Source organism: Acipenser ruthenus, chromosome 25 (genome assembly GCF_902713425.1).
Source record: "Acipenser ruthenus chromosome 25, fAciRut3.2 maternal haplotype, whole genome shotgun sequence".
Classification (NCBI taxonomy): Eukaryota; Metazoa; Chordata; class Actinopteri; order Acipenseriformes; family Acipenseridae; genus Acipenser; species Acipenser ruthenus.
In genome coordinates this window covers 20,702,299-20,723,354 of record NC_081213.1, presented here as the reverse complement: position 1 = coordinate 20,723,354, position 21,056 = coordinate 20,702,299, and the positions used below count along the sequence as shown (strand labels likewise).

The following is a 21,056-nucleotide window of genomic DNA, read 5'->3' as shown; positions in this document are numbered from 1 at the left end:
ACGTACCCATGAAGACAGTCTCCCAGTTGTCCTGGAATGGAAACGTTTGCAGAATGTGCTTCTCATTGTGGGCTTCAGTACAAGGTCTCAAATTCTTTAGCTATTCAGGTGTAATGAAACCTTATTCCACTAGAATGCCTGGGACACATGCTTGGATCATCTGAGTTCTGGTGCATTACCTTGTACAGTCACAGGTGTTTTTAAGAGGGTTTTGTGTATATCAAAAAGCCCTAGGCTACCTTCATCTAACAATACGAGGGAGGGTAACAAAGCACACAGACCTGACAGTTCAAGTAAAAAATGTGTAAATATCTTTAAATAAATGAATAATTATTATTTATTTTAAAAATATATGTATATCTGGAGTCTGATTAAATGAATTGGAATGATCTGATTTTTAATCCATTGCAGAGAAAGACAACCCCGCTCATCCTACAGTATGTGGTCATTATAATAAGGTAATATGCAGTAGAACAAACAGCTAATTTTAGTTACAAATGTAACAAGCTCATGTTTAATAAATGTGACAGGCAGAAAATAATTATTCATCTAAATAGGAAAATGAACAAACATACTAAGTAACCTGATTACACCATCGATTTACTGAAGGCATATAAAAAAAAATAATAATCATAGCGCAATAAAATTGAAACTATGGCATTATTACATTTTTATGTAAAGAAAATCCTACTCATCCAGCCCACAGGCTTCTTTTGGAAGATTACAATATAATTCATGTAAAATATTGCTTGAAGGGCCACGTGCTGCACTCCACAAGGCTGACTCAATTGAGCAGGCAGGATGAAGTGCACGGTTTGATTTGCTATTAGAACACATTTCAAAGACTTAATTATGATTTACAGTGAAACTTCTTGTTGTTGTTTCATATAATAAAACAGTAAACCAACCCTTTTTTTAATCAAAGTAATGCAGCCATAAGTGTACTCTGGCAATTAGAAAATTTGGCTAAATTAGAGTTTTGCAAATCAAACCTTGACAGTAACTTCATTAACATGTCTGTTTTTAAACTTTGCAAACTCATGATTCACTAAGCCAGGATTTAAACCTTTTAATTACCAATAAAGCAAATTGGAATAGATTATGAGAGATTTCCAAGAATTCCGCTGGTTTTTTACAACCAAGTCATTTTTCATTACTGAAGAATCAAACCAGACCTAGGGTTCTGTCCCCTGTCATGGTGTTCCATCATCCTGTGTTTTTAACTAATTCAAAGCAAGAGATGACTACTCATTAAAGACAATAGTATAAATATGTAGAAGCTGGCCATGTTTCCCTTAGAGTGCCAGTCTAAAGTTCAAAGAAAGGGAACATCTGAGTGTTAATGCTTACTTAAGTGTGCCAGGTTAATGGGTACCAATATTGAGAAAGCACCCTCAAGTGTTGGTCCTGTATATGGAAGGTTCTGTATCCTGATGGAGAGACATTTTGTCACATACACGTACATGAGCAATAATAACCCCTCAATGAGGAGGTTTTAAGTTGCTATGGTGCTCCTGGCACCAACCAATCGTTGCTCGCTGGTACTAAATGCTTTTGGTGTCTAGTATACAATGAATTAGGTTCTTGTACATTATTTGAACTCTTGTTTGTAGTGAAAGTACCCTACGGGGGCTCTATCTGAATATCTAGGCATTGCATTTGTAGGGCTTGCTTGAACCAGTCTGTGAGCCAAATGTATAAAATAACAGAAAACAGACTGACATTAGCATATTGTAGTCCCACCTGCTAAATACTGGCCATGATATCAGTATACACTAAAGGTTATATAATAACTGACTCACTATACATGTGCAGAAAGTTACTGGACCAAGTAAAGCAATCGTTTTTAATTCATTAAAGCACAGGTGGCAAAATCATGTGCAACTAGCAGATAAATGATTCTGTTTTGAAAATAATATATGGTATACAATTTGTTTTGCTGGTAGATTTTTGTTGTTGTCATGTGTGGTTTTGGCTTCCTAAAAAGCCACGTCAATGAGGGCAACTTTACCACCTTTGTAAGGTCTACGGTTGAACTGCGTACCACCTACAACATGCTTCATTATTGATTTCCTAAAGAAGGCAATACGGTGTCAACACAGTTTTATGGTTTGTCTGAAAATCCACAGCAATCTCACTGTCATCTATAGAGTTGACATGGCATACTCTATACTGTTTACAATAGGGCTTTCATACAAAGAGCGTACAAAGAGATAAGAGTCTTCAGAATGGATCCAATCTGAGACCGCAAGGTTTGTATAATTAAGCACTATTGTCTTCATGTACATGTGACATGCCCTCCAGTTACAGCTGTTCTTTAACAAGTGCCATAGCTTACCTTACATAAGATTCTGGACCTTTTCAAAAATGCAGGTTGTGCTGCTTCTGTGCTGGGTGTGACTTGATGAGTCATTCTGTGGCAGTGCCAGTGAACTGTGTCTGTAGCAGGATTTGAAACCCCAATAAAAGTGAATGGCAGATCTATAGCACTTACACAAGGGAAGATTATACTGCAGATCCCAAGGCCCTTTCAGTACAACCTCAAAGCTGGTTGGGAGAAAACTCCCAAAGCCAATTTGTTTAAAGAGTAAAAAAAGCTCAACCTTTTTGGTCACATGACTTGTATCTGGAGTCCAGATGGGAATGGTTGTTGCTCTCAGCTGAAACAGTCCTTTGAGCTGCCAATGTGCTCTGTAACCCATGACTTACACTCCCTCATGTTTATTCTGAAACCCTGGCGGCCGCTCATGCCAATGACTGCCAGACACCACACATGTGCTCTGACTCTTGACTTCACGCTCGTACAGAAACCCTTATCGGACTTGCTTATTTGACTCTCTCTCTCTCTCTCTCTCTCTCTCTCTCTCTCTCTCTCTCTCTCTCTCTCTCTCTCTCTCTCTCTCTCTCTCTCTGAAGTGCCTTCTGTGTTTAATGGCTGCTGTTATGTTTATAATTACGAAAACAGCTAGAGCTAGCCAGAGTTATAAATTATTTTTGGCAGGGACATGAGTTCACAAAGTATTATTTTCTGCCAAAAGAAACTGCTGTCCTGCTGTCATTTTGGGGGCACTGGTGTTTTTATTTTCCACAAAACACAATGACCTCCCTTACACTGTATTTAACATACTGTACTGTATTCATTTATATTATAAACACCATACGCTGTTAGTATATGGAAGTATATTACATACAATATTACTACTATTAAAGTTCTGGCTTAATACTGAGTTCAAAGCCGGGTACTACAGTCCTTGATCAAGTGTGGTCATTTTAATAAACTGTTCTGCTTTTCATAAGCATTAACACCTTTCTTGCCAGTCCCTTGTAATTTCCACAGCACCATAGAGTCACTTCCTGTGCAGTACTGGGGTGCCATCTGACACCATTTAAAGGGGTTTTAAGTTTCATGCGGGGTCGTAATACCTGGTGCATAATATGTGCACAAATTAGAATCCTGCTGCAACAAGAAGTCTGTATGTAAAGAGTAGAGAAATAACACTGGTTTACTGTTTTAGACCCAACCAATTGCACTCTGCAGTGGGGAAGCTTGGAGCTGGATTTTGAAATACTGTAATCTGTAGCCTATTTGAAACAAAAGGTGTACTGCTAATGATATGTAATGCCTTGATGGTATAGCTGTCTTCATTATCTAGGTGGTATCTGTTTAATGCAATGCACAACACTGAACTGGCTTTGAAAGATTCACAGATTTATTTTAATAATAGTGTGGCATCTTTGATTCATTGTATCTTGTCTCACGAATATGGTGAGGGGAATGCTGTGAAGCTTTACCATTCTTAGAGAAATGGGTCACTGCTTTAAACAACATGTCATTTATCATCTAGAATCCCACTCCAAGTAAGAACACTATACATTTTCCAAGACTTGTGTTTAACTGTAGAAAACAGCACTCCAATTGCCAACTTTTTTGTCAACTGTATAAACTTCCTGGCCACACATATTGCAACAGAGCCAATCAATGCTGTTATGGGTTTATTCATTTGCCACTTCTGTTGTTCTGCTTCAGCCTCCTCCAGAAGTTCTGAAGAGGTGTTCCAACTCAATGTGTTGTTCGTTGCCAAGGGTTATGATTGCAAACAATCATTTTATGTCCACACTGAACACTGCCCATGGCCCCCCTCCTTCTTCAAAAAGACTGCCAGCAGAGACAATATAATACACCCGTCACTGATCAAAAGAAGGAGCTGTTTCGGGATTCTTCTTGTTATTATAATTTATCAATACCACTCAGAACTTTAGCTCTCAGCCTAGCAGCTCATTAGCCTAAGCCTGAAGGTTCAATAATCCCTTCCAACACTGCTGTATGTCAGGGAGAAATGGAGTTGGTCCTGGTACATCTGGCTTTATTGTTCTTCTGTTACCCTCCCCTGTCCTCTTCAACACTGAAGGATCAACCACAGCCTACATGGCACAGGTTGACTTGAGTCTCAGGTGGCTCTCTCCTTTACAAAGGTTAGCTTAAAAGTGATTAATATGACTAAGCAAAATAACTTACTGGATTATTTCTTTTAGATGTCTTGGAACAGATAAATGCTAAAAGATTCAAAGTTCAATGATGAGACAAATTATTAATAAATAAAATAGATACGATTTGAAAGGGCTAGTTGTCGCAGCAGGCTAATTTTCCCAGAGGCCTGGCTTTTGGAAAAAAAACTAAAACAAATTCTACAAACAGCATGGAATGATTATTTTGAATAAAACTTTAAGGTAAAATCTGGACATTTGCAGTAAAGTGTGTTTTTCACAATGGTTCATTCCGAGAGGCCTTCCAGAAGCATTCCAGTGCCCACTATCAATATCAGCTCTCTGTCAAAGTATGTTACTAGTAAGATGACTGATTGAAACTGGCTTGCAACAGAGAGTTTTAGCATTTTGTTGTTAAATAATTTAATTTCCTTATTGAATAAATCAGTCATATGAGGGACATTAGAAGTGTGTTTTCTTTTAATGAAGCTACTGTTGCTGAAGAGCTTCCCAATCTAAGCATATGGTTATTTTAGTGAATAGTCTCAGCAGTAAATGGCTGTAGAGCAGTAAGTTAATGTACCTGTTCTGGAAGGTAGAATTGCAGGCAGTTACTGCATTTCCAAGATGACTCGTAATGTTCCTTTGATATAATTGGAAAAATAAAATCATAAACTGAGCCCACTTTATTGCAACATTGAATTATCCATTCCTCACATGCTTCATCTGAAATCCAGATGTGAGACCTTTTTTTTTTTTTTTAAGTTCTACTGCTATGAACCAGGAACTATTAAAATTGCTGAATGACTTTTGCATACATAGATTTTCATCGAGCTGTTTGGTTGTTTTAAATGCAAAAACAAATAAAGGTCTGTAATTATAAAATTTGTTTAGCTCTTAAACTTGTATATATTTTGTAACCATGCTTTAAACCTGTAATTAGTTTTTCTTCGGTTTTCATAAATCATAATCATCTCTTCATTCATCGAAGTCTGGTTTTAAATTAAAACCAAAATACAATAGAATTTGTTAAGCAAGGGTAGGTCTTGATATTCTGCTCATTCAATTTGCAGCCCAATTACAACTAAAGTAAATAGCCTTTATGAATGTATTTTCCAAATGTTCAAAACCTGTATACATCGGAGCATCTCCTGTGCTTTACCATAGACCACAGCCCTTATGGTTAGTGTCCCTTCTGGCAAACACAATTCCAAGAACACAAGGGTTGGGTCAGAATGCATCACATTGCTCCACTAATAGATTTTCTAAATGTTAAGACTGCTGGGGATTTAAGCCGGAATATGCATCTGTTCTTGGCTGAATAAATATCTTCCACAACTGGTGAAGGGTTTTCAGGAAAATGAAACTTCATTAAATAAACAGAGAGAGCATGTGGATTCATTTTTACTTTGATTCAATATCGATGATGTGTTAATCGAATCAAAATATAAGTCACCTCACATTTGCTTTGTTTTTTGCATACATTTATGTTTTCCTAAAATGCTTTTTCCCAGTATTACAGTTAATTGAATCAGGCCCTATGATGTACTAGACTCACTAAGCTTTTGCACAAAAAATTAACAAAAACTGCATGTTACAAGACTAACTATTAAATGCTTAAATTCTCCTGAATTTGCTAAATGTTACAAATCGAATACGAAACGGCTGTAATGTTTCTGATTTTAAAATAAATAATGTCTTAAAAACAGCTTTAGTTAATTTATTATATGGTGTAGTAAAAAAAATACTTGTAATCAAAATCCCTACAGTTTCTTTAAAATACTTTAGGATAGCTTTTGTCAGATTTAATGTGAGCTGCAGAGAATCCTCTGAAGTCACGTGCATCTTCCATTCCATGTGGCAAAGGCTTTCTTAGTGAATGGAATGAGTATCATATCCACTTTACTGACATTAACTGGAGAGATTAAACATTGCTGGAAAGTGTGTGAGTATATGCGTGTCTTTGCATTGTTAGGAAAATATTTAGGAATATGTATTAAAATATCTTCAGAACAATTGTCCCTGTTCCAGCTGTATCAGGTGTTACTGATTTGCTATTGAATATTACAAATGTAAAAGCTCCTGATGTTGACACATGCTCATTTTTAAATTTGTTCCAGCTGACCTGGTCCAAGGTTCCCTGCCTGAAAATGTTATTAACAAGGCAAACACACATTCCAGAAGCACGCACAGCAGCCAGGGTCACTACACTGTTAGCTTGGGGGTGCTGAGCATCATTATTGAGGGTGGCACACAGACCATTATATTGTCAACGAGTTTTGACCTCAGGTTCTATCTGTAGCTCTTGAGAATAAATGTAAAATACAGTACATTGTCACAGTAAATCTTTTTTTTTTTTACATCACTGTCTTTATTGGGTTTTTTTATTATTATTTTTTAGATGAATTAGCCATTGTTTATGTAATTATTCCACAAATGAAAGCTGTTTTACAAGGACAAAAGACAAGCTCATGTTGCTGAAATTGTTAACACATCGTGTGAACCCTTGAGGCACTGAGTGCTGTGCTGGCTGTGTGTTATGTATAGTATGCTGTTAATTGAAAGTCTATATACCTTATCGTCATTTTATAGACATCAATACAAAAGGGGGGCTTGGGTGTTTTAAAAAAAAAATATATATATATATATATATATATTCAATGCTTTAGCCACAACAACACAACTGAGACCCAGATCTTTCTTTTTGAATTGTTAATGTTGGGCAGGTTTGAGGAGTTGCCAAGGGTTATGTCGTGAATCAGAGGTCATGCTAGGTATTCAAACCTTTGCCCTCACTGCTCACAACTCTTAGCTCTAACCACTGGTCCCTGCAGTCTCCATGTCCATGTCTTCATTTTAAACTCCCGACTGAGGAAATTATACCATTTTTTTACTTAGCATCACATTGGGAAAAAGGGAGGGAAAAAGACATCTGTAAACCTGCCCGTATGATATGCAAAGTTCCTGTCGAGACCACTTAATGTCCTTACTTTTAATAAATAAAACCTGTGTTTTAGCACCCATGTCATGTCAAAACACACTCTGGCAGTCTCTGCCCTTCCTACAATCCATAGATCTTTCTAAACATTTAAAGCAAAGTTTGTTCCACTTTATTTTAAATACCACTAAGTATTACTAAAAAAAGCACTAATGAGTGTTGCGGAAAATTACGGAAGAAAATAAAACGCAAAATAAGTATTAAGTAATAATTACACGTCAACAACCAAAACCAAAATATATCTGGCTTCCCTGTTGATTTAAAAATCTTTTTTTCTTTTCTCATAATCCGCCTCCATTGAACTCTTTTTCTTTGGCTGTAAGGGTGCAGACTGAACCCTTGCTTCTAGCATTCTTTTCACTGTGTATGTATTTGGTGCTAAGTTAGCTGGCTCACACTGAGGCCTTAAGAATGAATTACTGAGAATCAGGACAATGAAGCTTTGTGCCTTAAAAACAGTGAAGTCATAGTTTCCCAGGCTTTTTTTTCCCTGAGATGCCTAGCAATGAGGGGAGAAGGAGGTGGGCTTCACTGACTTTTTGTTGTAAACAAAAAAGGGAAAGCCTTCAAAGTGCCTCAGAGGGTACCCTGAGGCCTACATGCAGGCTACAGCATATTCAGCACAGATACTTTCTATCACAGGTGGATTCAAGTGATAGTGCCCCATTCCAAGAAACCACAACCATGATAATAGACATGGTTTGTTAAATAAACTGTGGAATATTTCCAACTGGGTATATAGTGGTGTAATACACAAATATGGCAAACAATGTTTGTATCACAGTTGTAAACCACTTATGTGACTATGTGCCTCAAGGAGTCATGGATTTAGGGACATACTGTGCAGTAAAAGTCTCTCAGTAACTTGAACCAAGCAGCCTCCTACAACCAGCCTTAAGCTGTCACAAATATTGATTCACTTTGGTGACCAGTTATTCAGGTTTCCTTGAATTAGATAAAGGTAGCATAATGGATTTAATTGGGTTGTAATAGTGGAAAAAGATATGGTACCAAAGCATGGACATAACAGAAAATGTATTTGCAAATCTGATAAAGTATCTCTCTGGCTTTGTGTGTGTGTGTGTGTGTGTGTGTGTGTGTGTGTGTGTGTGTGTGTGTGCGCATGCGTGTGTTATATTCAATACAGTGAAAAATCTGAAGAAATAAAGTAGACTCGGTTCTCCTTTACTCAAAAACTATTACTGTAAATCTAAATTGTTTGCTTTGCTATTGATATTTTCACAAATACCGAGGTCTGATCCAGACACAGGACATGAAATTAAACACATAAAAATGACAAGGAAGTCATTGTTCTAAAATACTATAGATTTATTACTGCACTATATTTATTTATTTATTTATTTTTAACAGAAGAACAATTTCAGGAACTTGTTTTTTTCCAAATTCCATCATTTCATGCCTCAGGCAAACATTTCTGATTCAGAAAAGTCTACCCAGTGACTGTACAGTTATAAAAAGGAGTAGCCTAAGCCCATTTTATATAGAGTGTCTCCCTAGGAACTTTAGATGCCACATGACAGAAGGGATTTCATATGAAAGTGAATGATGTTAAATTGGAGCAGCACCGTTTTAAGTAGATTGTATTTATGTCACAATGATTTCACAATAGTTACTCATTCTGGATCTACTGACTGTGTATACTGATACCTAAAGTGAGTATCTTTTTACACTAGACTGATTGAGGGCAAAGTTATGGTTGCATTATTTGTGAATTGAGAATTCTGGTGCAAACCAACGTTTTTAACCTACTGTATACATTTTAGTCAACTTCCCCTGTGGCCTTTAACTCATCCTTGGTGGTCTGTGCTTGCTGTGCGAGACCTCCTTGCTGTGCTTTAATGCTTAATTAAATACTGTATGGTCTGTGATGAATTAAACATGGGTCGTCTTTGGTTGTAAAAGTAGCTCTTACAATCACAAGATAATTGAGTGAGCACATGTTTCATCACTTTAAATGACTTAAGGGGATAATTTTTTGTTCTGAATACAGGAAAACAGGTAGCAGCCTGTTTGAGGCTGGCTTGCATAACCTTAAATATGCTGCTTATTTTATCTTGTGCTGCATCAGCATCTGGAGACCATACCTAGGGCAGTGTTTAATTATTTTGAAGGAAATCACAGTGTGACCCACAATTATCAGTGACTGCCTGCTCAAGATATCCAAAACACAATTAATACCCAGATTTCAAGTGCAAAAGAACCCCCAACACTGAAGTTTGAAATAGCATGAATGCACAGTTCCAGAAACAATTCTGAAAGATAAACATGTGGTTTTGCAGAAGATCTAGAGAATAATAGCTGTCAGGAAAGGTAATGGAGGAATAATTAACTGAGGCAATCTGATGGAGGAAGACAAAAAAAGTGACAATGTGAATTACATAGTAGAGAGCTAAAGCTAAGGATGCATTTTTGTAAAGTGTATTTAAGGGTTACTGGCATTGAAGTTATGTATTTATTTGCCTCTGTTTGTTTGAAATAATCATTGTAGTCCTGAAAGAGTCGGGTTTGAGCATCCCTGTGAAGTGTTTTTAAAGTACGCAGTGCTTTTTTCCCCCCTGTAGTTCTATACTGTAGTGTACGTAATAACAACACAACTGAGCTCCATAGAAAACCATGGAAGAGTAGTGTCCGGTTGTTGTATAGTAATTGGCAATTCAATCACCATAAGGAGCAAGCCAGCAACTGCAATTGGCTGAGGGACTATATTTGAACCATGTTAAGCCAGAAAAATGGAGTACTGCAAAAATGGAGTGCTGCGGCAGATGAAGCCAGGCTTGATGGACAGCAGATACTATTTACCCTGCATACAAGCCCATTCAATTCACAGTTGAGTGCCTGGAGGGCTGATCACACACAATGTGTGTACCAACACCATCTTCTACACTGAAAGACCACTGGCCATGCATATCAAGTATATCTGAAATTACTCTGTGTCCAAACTCATTAATGCAGAAGGTCAGACATGAACAGGCAAGGGAATTTTCTTTTCTTGAAGAGTTGCTTCAAGCAAACATTACGTCTGCTTCCAGAGCTGCGATGGAGGCCACTGCCATGGAAGTAATGTGTATTAGCATTACTGGAGTGGTGAGGTTGCTATAGTTACAGTTTGGACAGAGTTTACTGTGTTCTTTAACCATTTATAACACTGGAAGTGTCTCATTAACAAACTTTGTATTTCTCGTCAGTGTACAGGGATTATAAAAATATACAGTAGTGTACAAATGTATTAGAAAACCTCAGGATTGGTCATTTATATCCTAACCTGCATGAAAACTGCTGGGTGTAATTTCTGGTCACTAATCAGTTATATAGAAACAGTATACCCATGTGTGAAAATGTTAGACCACTTTGGTCTTTAATTAGACATGTATGCACAACAAATCAAAACAACATAAGCAATTGTGTGTTCTAACAAATAAATAAAAATACATTTAAAAAATCCTTCATGTAAATTATTAGAAACCAGGTTTGCCTTGAGCATTTTAAACAGGATTAGCTGTTTCCATGCCCAATAAAAGGGGTAGAGTGGCCTAATAACCTGAGGTGGAGTTTAAAATGGAACTGATGAAAGATGACATGGCTGTACATGCTTTAGCACTAAACTGAAAAATGTATTTGTATCAATCATATTTGGTATATGTATGTGCAGGTATGATTTAACTTGTGCACATTGATATTGGTAAGTGAAACTATTGGAATTATTATTTTTCATGTGTTTAGATTAGATTTTGTTTAGGGCATAATATATTACAGTATGGCAAGATTTGTGAATCTACCAACATTTATTAACCCTGTTTTGTAACCAAAAAAAAGTGCCTTAATTGTTGTCCTTTCCCTTTTTTTTGACATAATCTAAACTGTCTGACTGGCACAACCCTGCATGGGTTTAGCTATCACAATGTAGGAACCAATATGACTGTGATCATGAAGGTATCTTCAGCTCCCTAGACTGCACCTGTTGGCTATTACTTGCTTATGAACGTCAGGTGTACCTGTTAAAAGCACACTATTTATAATGCATGTAGTATATAAAAAGAAGTTCAATAAATGCAGGCTATTTTCGGCAGCCCCATCTGGGAAGTTCAGACCCCATCTGGGGAGGCTAAACCACTCCAGCAGCCCCTGTCAAATAAGATCTGTTAATGCTCTACTTTGCCTTTTTAGTTTTGTTAAACCATCATGTTTTAAAATAGGTTTTACAATCAGCACTCACATGTACACGCCACGTGGAAAAGGTATTATATAAGGCCAAAACCTGCAACCAGTCTACTTATTTACACGGAGTACAGGTTTACATTAATCATATAGCATGTTGTAATTTGCCAGTTAAGTTTAGATTTTAAGTCCAGCAATGTTGCACACAATACATTTTAACCGGAATAGCTGGTTGGGGTCGTCCACTCCCCTATGGTTTTTTAACTGTCCTTCACCTGTTTGTACAGTACACACAACTAACTTCGTTCGCTCCTTTGCCTGAGTACGCCTGTGGCTACAATGTGTCTGTGATTATAAAAAGAAAATAAAAAAAGAAATATGGGAGGAGCGTGTTGTGACGTCTCTCTCAATTCACCCTGCAGCAAAAAAATCTTCAGTGTGCACAGAGCTATTCAGATGAATCACAGCGATTGTTCTGCGCCTTCATAGTTCTCATTTTAGCTATGCACACTGAAATAAAATGCACCAAGAATGGAAGGATGCATAACGTGGGATCTTTCGCAATCTGACTGTTTTCTTGGGTGAAATCGTTCAAGAAGCTTCCACTAGTAGGCTGCTGCTGATGGCACGTTATTAGGAGGAGCCCTTGTTTTTCATAGCACTAGCATTGCTTTGCGACCTCAAATAATATACTGTTGTTATAGATTTCCATGAAATAAAAAAAAATCTCTGCAAAGTTTTACTTGAAACGCATCTTATTTGGCAAACACGGGAGTGACATCCAAAAGGTGAATTTAAAAGGAAAAAAAAAAAAAGGATTTGTGCTTTCTAGTATTAATAATTATAACAATTCAGTCTTGGGAGCTGTAGAACCGACTAAACGTCCAGTTAATCTAGCAGAAGCGAACCAACCTAGGATAACTTCTTAGGAGTCGCATCGTAGCCTTCCGATCTCTGGAATCAATCATGTCATCTCAAACCAAATACAAGAAGGACAAGGAGATCACAACAGAGTACGAGACTCAAGTGAAAGGTTGGTTGTGTTTAATAGCGCTTTATGATCGTTCTTTTCTCCCCTATCTCTCCAGCATGCTTCCTCTTATTGTGAAAATGCAAGAGTAGGTAACCTGTAGTTTGAAGTAGGACAGTGCAGACTCTACAAATGGTCTGTGCCGCTGTATGGTATGGTAAAGCTGCATTGCAGCGGTGTGAAGTGGAAGAATGAGGTTGACTCGGGAATGTCATTTCCATGGTGTACGCCCGCGACGAACGTGTTGACAGTTGCATGTCGTTCATAAGGTACCGTACTTAGATCGCTCAGCCTTCATGATAAGGAGAACCTTTGATAGGAGATCTGTGACTCATTCTGTCTCGGATACATATATAGACTTTGCCCATTTGGTGAATGATTTGCTGAACTATTATTTTGGAAACATATGCCAGTGTTATGTTAAGAAAACTGTGGTTGGCAATATGTTACTGCAGTAGAAAACACTACTCCTTATCAGTAAAACGTTCCCTCCTTCCAGAAACACCTCAAATGTTCCCAATTGTCAAATATAGGTGCTTATTAAAGTACACTGTTAGCATCAGTAATTTCAATTGTTACTAGACAGTTATGACTGCCTGCTAGTTTGGATGCTGATCATCATTTTTTCACCTCTAATGTGTGGGTCTGTCTTGTTGCTGCTTGTTTTGTGTCATTTCACTGAGTAGCATTGTGCTGCTTTGTTGCTGGGGAGAATGGTTGTTGCAGTGTCGATCAGTTTCTATCAGAGGTTCAGCACACAGACAGATGGGTGGATCTGAAAGGGGGCTTTGTAATTGTGTTCCATTGTTTATGCTTTAAGCCTTTGTAGTTGCCAGCAAGAATGATGGAATACAATAATCAGAACAAAAGCAGCATTTTAATACAAACTTTCCCCTGTCTGAGAAGATTGGTCTTGTGTTTTTTTTTTGTTTTTTTTTTAACATACTTAACTAAATTATAGCAGTGTATGTTATTTTTCAAGGACCCCCCCTTGTAAAATTCTAGTATTAAGTGAACCAGAGGGAAAAGTACCACTATTGTACTGCAGTGTTATTTAAATAAACTTCTGTATTGTGCAATGTTTGGGCTACAGTAACTTTGTACAGAAGTACATGTTACAGTACTACTTAGTGCCTTATAGCCATGGGGATTCCCTTCAAAGATTCAGAATCTTTAATTGTCAAAAATTAGAAAGTACTTGTGACACTCAAATGGATAAACCCAAATTCAAGGGGTGGGAAGATATACGAAATATAATACATGGGCCACATTTAATCCCACGCAGGAGCATCCTTCCTGAAAGAGGGTGCCTGTCAAAGAGGTACAGAAGCTCTAGAAATTCGTCAGCAATGAGGACAGAATCAAGATTAAGGGCACGATCACTCTTGCTTTGGTGTGCTGCCAGTGGCGGGCCCCTCATGAGAAATGACAGCCACTCTTTAGAGGCACCATACAGCCTAAGGGTTACAGCACAGATATAAACCGTGGTGGTAGCCAGTTGAGTTATGATCAGTTCAAGCAAGCAGTCAGCACACCCTATTGACTAGGAGAACCAGTTATTAACAAGAGAATCCCAAATCGAAATATTTAAAGGATAATTATGACACTATTATACTCTCAAAACACAATCCCCTATATTTACTTGCAGAGTCCTTTACACAGAGGTGGTAATGCTATATTGTATTCTGAACTGTCTTGTATTGCATGCAGAAGGCGCGGAAAAAGATTGAATTGATTTGAATGTCATGCTGGGATGGAACAAATGACAGGAAAACTCCAGTTTACAAGTGGGATTGTCGCTGTGCAGATTATTGAAAGGGACATGAATGCATTTTTAAAAACGTGCAATACAAAATGTGATACATGAGCTTATACATTTGTGCTGGCTTTTTCTGATCATTGACCTCCTGGATAACTGTATTGTTTTAATTCATGAATCTAATCTCTTCATACACACTGAGATCCAATACCCTACTCGTTCACTGTAGAAGGAGGACACCCATTCCTGTTGTTTGTGTAGCACAACAGCAGTAGGTTGTCAGATGTGCAAACAGCCTCATTTGGAAGACCCGTGGTATTGCACATATAAGCATCTGGTTAGAATAGTCACATTTCCCCCCCCCCCCCCCCCCGAGACTGCTAGCACTTAAGCTGAAATGGTTCCAAGGTCTGTTAACTTGCACAACCATAAGAGATGTATGTCCATATAGAAACGATTCCAGAGCTGGAAAAATGAGATGGCAATGGAAACCAGGTCAGTTTTCCTTCATCTTGTTAGTACACAGATAAAAAAAAACTGCCCGAGGTATGCCAATAAAGGCAGGTCAAGGGAGGAAAGCAGAAGACAGGTCTGGTTAATCTGGTTATTGTCTTGTTTCAGTGGAGGCTTAATTGTATTTAGTAGAAATGGAAAGCTAATGAACATGAAACAAGTCAATAATACGTGCAATACATATCAGTTCAATCCAAGCCATTCCTCTTGATACTTGGGGGACCTTGGTCTACAATATTTGTACTGAAGACAATGGGTGATAATATAATGCACTGTTACAGTAGCATTAACTATTTGCACACCATTTGATACTTTTATAAGGTTACTCCTTCAAAATCTATTTAAAACTCAGTACCTACTGCAGATACCCTTGGATGCTACTCAAAAATAGTATAAACATAAATGTACATAACCTTGAGTAATTGTGATCTTTGATCTGGTTTATAAGTGGCCAATACATATTTCACGCATTATCTGAAGTAATATTTCCCTTAGCGTTGGCTCAGCTGGCAGTCTGGGATCTCTGGCTGCTTAATTTAGGAATTCCAGCCAAGCAGCTGAGGAGAAGTTGAGGTAATAATACCCCTTTTAATAACCCTCGATCCCAGCAATGAGAAGTGTATGCATAGAATGTGGAAAAACAGTTCATATGTTTTTTTGTTTTTTTTTACAACTGTGAACAGCACAGAGTTATTAAAAAATCAATTTCCAGTGAGGTCTCGGATATACCCCGTGTTACAATTCAGCATAAGACAGTGTACAAGTTCTGTTGTGCATATAGAGACAAAGGTTAGGGCAACTTACTAAATGGGATAAACCCATTTCAAAATGGGCTTTGTTACAGGTTTGTAAAAAAAACCAAAAAAACCCCAAAAAAACCAACTGATATTGTCCGTAACAGTACAATGAGAGCCTATTTCATTTTAGTAAAGCACTTGGGTCTTTAATTAATTTGAAGATATGCAAATACATATATAAAGATATTCATCTACAGTGTATGAGTTCTTTGTTTTAGTGGTGTTTCCTGCATGTGCAATATATGCTGTTGTTATCTGTGGTTGATGGAATTTTCCATGGGCTTTAAGAGGGTTTTGTATATTCATTTTCCATTGGTCTTTAGGCTGGTATTTGCAAGAAGACAAACTTGGCTGTGTTAAATAAAGCCAGTTTCTGTTTTTTTTTTAACCTGGTTCCATTTTTCAGCTTTTACATTAGCTTGCAATCATGCAGGAAGCACTATTAACACGCAGGAAAGTAGCACTTGCTAATCTTTCAATTGTATCATATGTATCAATCATCTCTGTGGTTTAACAGAGCATATTAAAGATGTTATATTGCCTCACTGTCATATGTGTCTACTATTTAATTGCAGTGGAATAATACATTATGTAGATAGTACAAACCACGGCTGAGCTTAAAGACAAGCTATTACTACGACTGACTTTTTGCATTTCCCAGCTACTTGTACTTCTTGCAGATGGCTGTTGTGTTATACAAACCAAATTTTACAAAAAACTGCAAGCAGTGTGGTTTGTAAGTAAATGTGTCCGTCATGAAGTGCTACCCTTCACCAAGTATTGAGACTGATAAATAAATGCAAAATAACTGGGGATGGAACATTTTTAGCACATTGTTATCCACTTACTACCAATGGAGAATAACTAGATGGAGCGTTTGTTTTTCATTACCTCAAGAGAATACTTTTTCCGCATTGGGGACTGTCATGATTGCTACAACGTTGCACTATATTGTGCTGCATCTGATTTACTGGATGACACTTCAATTCAATTATGCAGACTGACTGGAGCGGGAAGCCTTCCTGGATATCCCTTCTTGGACAGTTGGGAGTTTGTTATGGGATAAGCAGCTTGAGAGGAGCCAGACTAAATCTGGCCCCCTGCAATGCCCAACACTGAAGCATTTAAATATCAAGAGTAGTTGTGTCACATTTATTTATTTATTTAAATGTAACATTATATTGACCCACATATAAACTTTATATGTGTGTTTTTCTGTGGGTTACAAATTAGGGTTAAAACATTTGTATGCGCACAGTAATGGCGAGATTTGATATCAAAGTTAAAAGCATTGTGTTCTGTTTTCCCTCGATACAAGATATCAACTTGACATTAAAATCTCCCTTTGAAATACTTATTCATTTTTGAATATATTAAAATATTTGGCCAATCAATTAAATGTGCATTTTTTTCTGTTACAGATACATAGATAAATTCACCTTCCCTGTAAAAAAAGGCATGCTATAAATCTCCACAGTAAAGTGATATAAATTGTGTATGAGGACATGATACAGTCAGCCTTGATGGAGGATGCTGTAACTTTAGGGACTGGACTATGTGGAAAGGGATCTTAACACGACAGAGCATCTATGCAGACGTGCTCAGGGCAAAGTCTCTTTCCGTTTTCTTTTCTTCGGGTGTAAGAATAATACAGTACTTTGTTTCTGCTTCTTCATACGCTGTAAAATGCGGTTCAACTTTAGAGACTCAAGATGAAATCGCAATAATACCAAGTGTTGCAAGCCATCGCGAAAGTCCCTGACCACAGCTTTACAAGTGCAAGATAAAACTGTGCCTGCTTCTTCAATGTGCAAAGTATCTGAGGCTTTATTAGAACTCTACATGGCAGTTTCAAACCACATCAATGCAACGCTGTATACAAATTTAATAAAAAGACCTCAGTATATAGAAACACTGTACAATTGAATTATGTTAAAAAATGGACTGGGAGTGGACTAAATAATATTTGCAGAATTAGAAGAAGATGGATATAAAAAAAAGTTGTGTACTGGGCATGAAAACCAACATTTATTTGCATTCAAGTCGTGAATTTGTGATTTTTTTGCTCATCAAATCAATTGATATACCAGACAACACAACATTTTAAGAGATCCATTCTTGAGGTGAAATAGCAGCAAAGAATGCAGTAAAATACCGCCCACTCTGGGTATGTTAATATACTTGGAGTGGAAATAAAAGACTAATACAGTATTTTTATTCAAATACTTGAAAAAGGAAACATGACTTTAGAGTCAGATGGCCAGTGTGATAGTTCACAAATCTACCATACTAATATTGTAATTGTTAAGATTGGCCAGGATTAGGATGTCTTAAAGGATTTGTCCTGTTGCTGTGTGACCGGATCTTACGTCACTTGCGTGGATAGCCGCTGTGTTTAGCAAAACAGAGAGACAACTGGGGGTGGATTTGAAAACGCCGGCACAGACGCGCAGGTTTTATTCACAAACAAACAGAAAACGAAAGTAAAAGTGGTCATGTGATGTTACCAGCGATGGTAACGCACAGAGGACACATACAGCAAGCTGTACAAAAGGCAAAATAAAACACAGTACAAAAACTACAAATAAAAGGTGCCCCAGAGGGCGAGCGCTAGCCTTAAAACGAGGCGTCCCGCTCCAGGAACTGGCTACACTACGTAACCCTCGCTATACATCACATGGGATCACTATCCCCTAACTAACCTACTCATGAGCTGGTATTCAGACAACGACTCGTGCTGCTTCATACGGCCTTGGCTGGGCATTGCCTTCACAAGCACCGCTTGTCAGGGTTGCGTAGCTGTCGTTCCTGCAGCGCGGACCCTCTCCTCCCGAGTATACGCCGCTCCCCTCTGGCATGGCGTTGCAGTCGCCTCGAACCATCTCCCACGGATGCTTTTGAACTGACGGAACACTGAATCAAGACCCGCCCACCTGCTGATTGAGGTCCAGCACAGCCAATCACTTGCTGCCCTTCCCCTCAACCAAGCCTAGCAGGCAGCAAGTCTCAATCGAGCGCCCGTCTGTAAAACAATAATTCAATTAAACAAATCAACTCCAAAACGACATACAATAAAGCTATTTCCCCATACAAATGATACCAACACTAAATACACACGTGCAGGGCAATCGCCCTGCTACATGCTTCTATAGCACATATCTAAAATATTAGTTGTTAGTAACTTTTTTGTAGTAGTATGAGTGATGGGTATTAAAGTGACAATGTCGTGGGTGTTATATACTTATTGGGACCTTGTATAATTTGTTTCACCATCTTTCGTTTGGAAAATCTGTGTTCATATCTAGGTCAAGTCACCTCCATTCTCTTTATGTGCATTGTGCATTTCCACGAGAAAGGCTAGAATTAGTCACAAGTGAATGTTGTTCCAAGGTTAAATGGGTTTTCCTACTAAATAAAACAATAAAGCAAAACCATGATAAAGGTAAAAGTATTATTATTATTATTATTATTATTATTATTATTATTATTATTATTATTATTATTATTATTATTATTACATTTTCTATAGAGAAAATACATTATAACAAATGACAGTTGGATTATTGGTCTCTGGCTTCTTCCAAGGGTTTTGGAAAGCATGTTGGTGTTTAATGAAAGGTTGTTCATTTGACTGCAGCAAATATGACTTTCACTATATTGACACGTCTGTCGCAAAATATAGGTGTTTAGCAAAGCAAGTGAAACCGGGTTAAAGTAAACATCAGCTAAATTTTATGAAATCAGGTTGGAAATGTATTTTCCCTGTAAACGTGTTACTATTCAGTTATGTAAAGGCTTCTTCTAGAACTGGCAAGATAACTCTGTATGTTGTACCCAAATCTGTTTAGTTTCTGTGCCAGTAGAATATATTGCCTGTTAACCCACGTAAACAATGTTTTCTTTCAAGTGAATTCAACATTAGCATACAGCACAGCAATTTCAAAGCATCTGCTTGAGGTTATTATAGAAATCACCTTTGGAAAACCTATTAGAGGCCAAGTTTCCTAGTTGTTGTGACTATAAACAACTGTCAAATTTTCAGTCATGTTTCTTCATTTCTTGTTTTCTTTTACTGAAGGTTAATTGGAGAGGTAATCAGAACAGGATGCCATGTGGAGGGAAAGAAGAAAGGGCTGATTTTAATTAATTAATCTTCACTTGAGCTAATCAAACTTGATTATCCAAGTAGAAAGAAATCTGAGACTTGAGTTGGAAATGCTGAATTCACTTAAATCAATTGCATTTGTTTGAATAATAATAATAATAATAATAATAATAATAATAATAATAACAACAACAACATATCAGGAGAAAATGTAATTTTGGAAACAGGTGTGAACTTTACATTTATTTCTTCCATTGAAAACACACATTTTCATCGGAATATACTGTACAGTTATCGACTTTGGTTCAATAACGAGAGTCTTAAGTTTTCCTAGTACTGTATACATGACCTAAAAGGTAGTTGACATCTCATATTATCAGACAATGTGATCTATTTCAATTATATAAACAGTGCCAGGTCTTAATATAGTTTCTTTTTCTCTACTGTACTGTGTTGTGTAATTTACTAACCCCCTGCTTTGCATCACCTGTGGCTCAGCTTGTGCAATGTGGAAACTAGTCAAGTGTGTCATCTTATAGCAGTGCTTAGAAATACAGAAACTACACCATTTAAACATTCAGCTTTGCTATCATAGGAAAGCAATGCAACTTGGTGAGTTTAGAAGTGATCCTTCAGCAGTTTGACCTGAGATGCTTTCAAGTACTGAGTTAACCTCCTTGAACAGTGCATGTGACTGTTGAAATAAATGTTTTACTTAATGCTGGAAGACATCCACCTCCACTCACAAATCTTGAATCTGTTTGAGTGCAGATTCACTGCTGACTGAATATTTATAGCCCTTCCATGTTTCTTTCAGTGGTTTAAGGACAATTATGCCTTGAGTGTGCATGATGCCAGCATTCAGCATTTATTACTCGGGCAGCAGTGTGGAGTATTGGTTAGGGCTCTGGACTCTTGACCGGAGGGTTGTGGGTTCAATCCCCAGTGGGGGACACTGCTGTTGTACCCTTGAGCAAGGTACTTTACCTAGATTGCTCCAGTAAAAACCCAACTGTATAAATGGGTAATTGTATGTAAAAATAATGTGATATCTGTATAATGTGAAATAATGTGATATCTTGTAACAATTGTAAGTCGCACTGGATAAGGGCGTCTGCTAAGAAATAAATAATAATAATTAAACGGTTTTTGTTTGTTGGGCCAGTTACACTATGTGGCATGCATAGAGCATT

The 21,056-nt window shown here is 37.5% G+C and overlaps 1 protein-coding gene across 3 annotated transcripts in view; it reads left to right on the top strand.

Annotated features, from left to right (window-relative positions):
* Window positions 1–12,073: 12,073 nt before the first annotated feature.
* Window positions 12,074–21,056, top strand: part of LOC117414048 (SLIT-ROBO Rho GTPase-activating protein 3) — an 85,393-nt gene continuing 76,410 nt past the window's right edge. For 2 of the 3 annotated variants that reach the window (XM_058999595.1, XM_058999594.1), the window contains exon 1: window positions 12,076–12,692. In XM_058999595.1, coding sequence (XP_058855578.1) covers window positions 12,626–12,692 — 67 coding nt within the window. In that variant the 5' untranslated portion in view covers window positions 12,076–12,625. Of the gene's footprint in view, window positions 12,693–21,056 lie in introns of all 3 variants that reach the window. The other variant, XM_058999596.1, reaches the window with a different exon arrangement.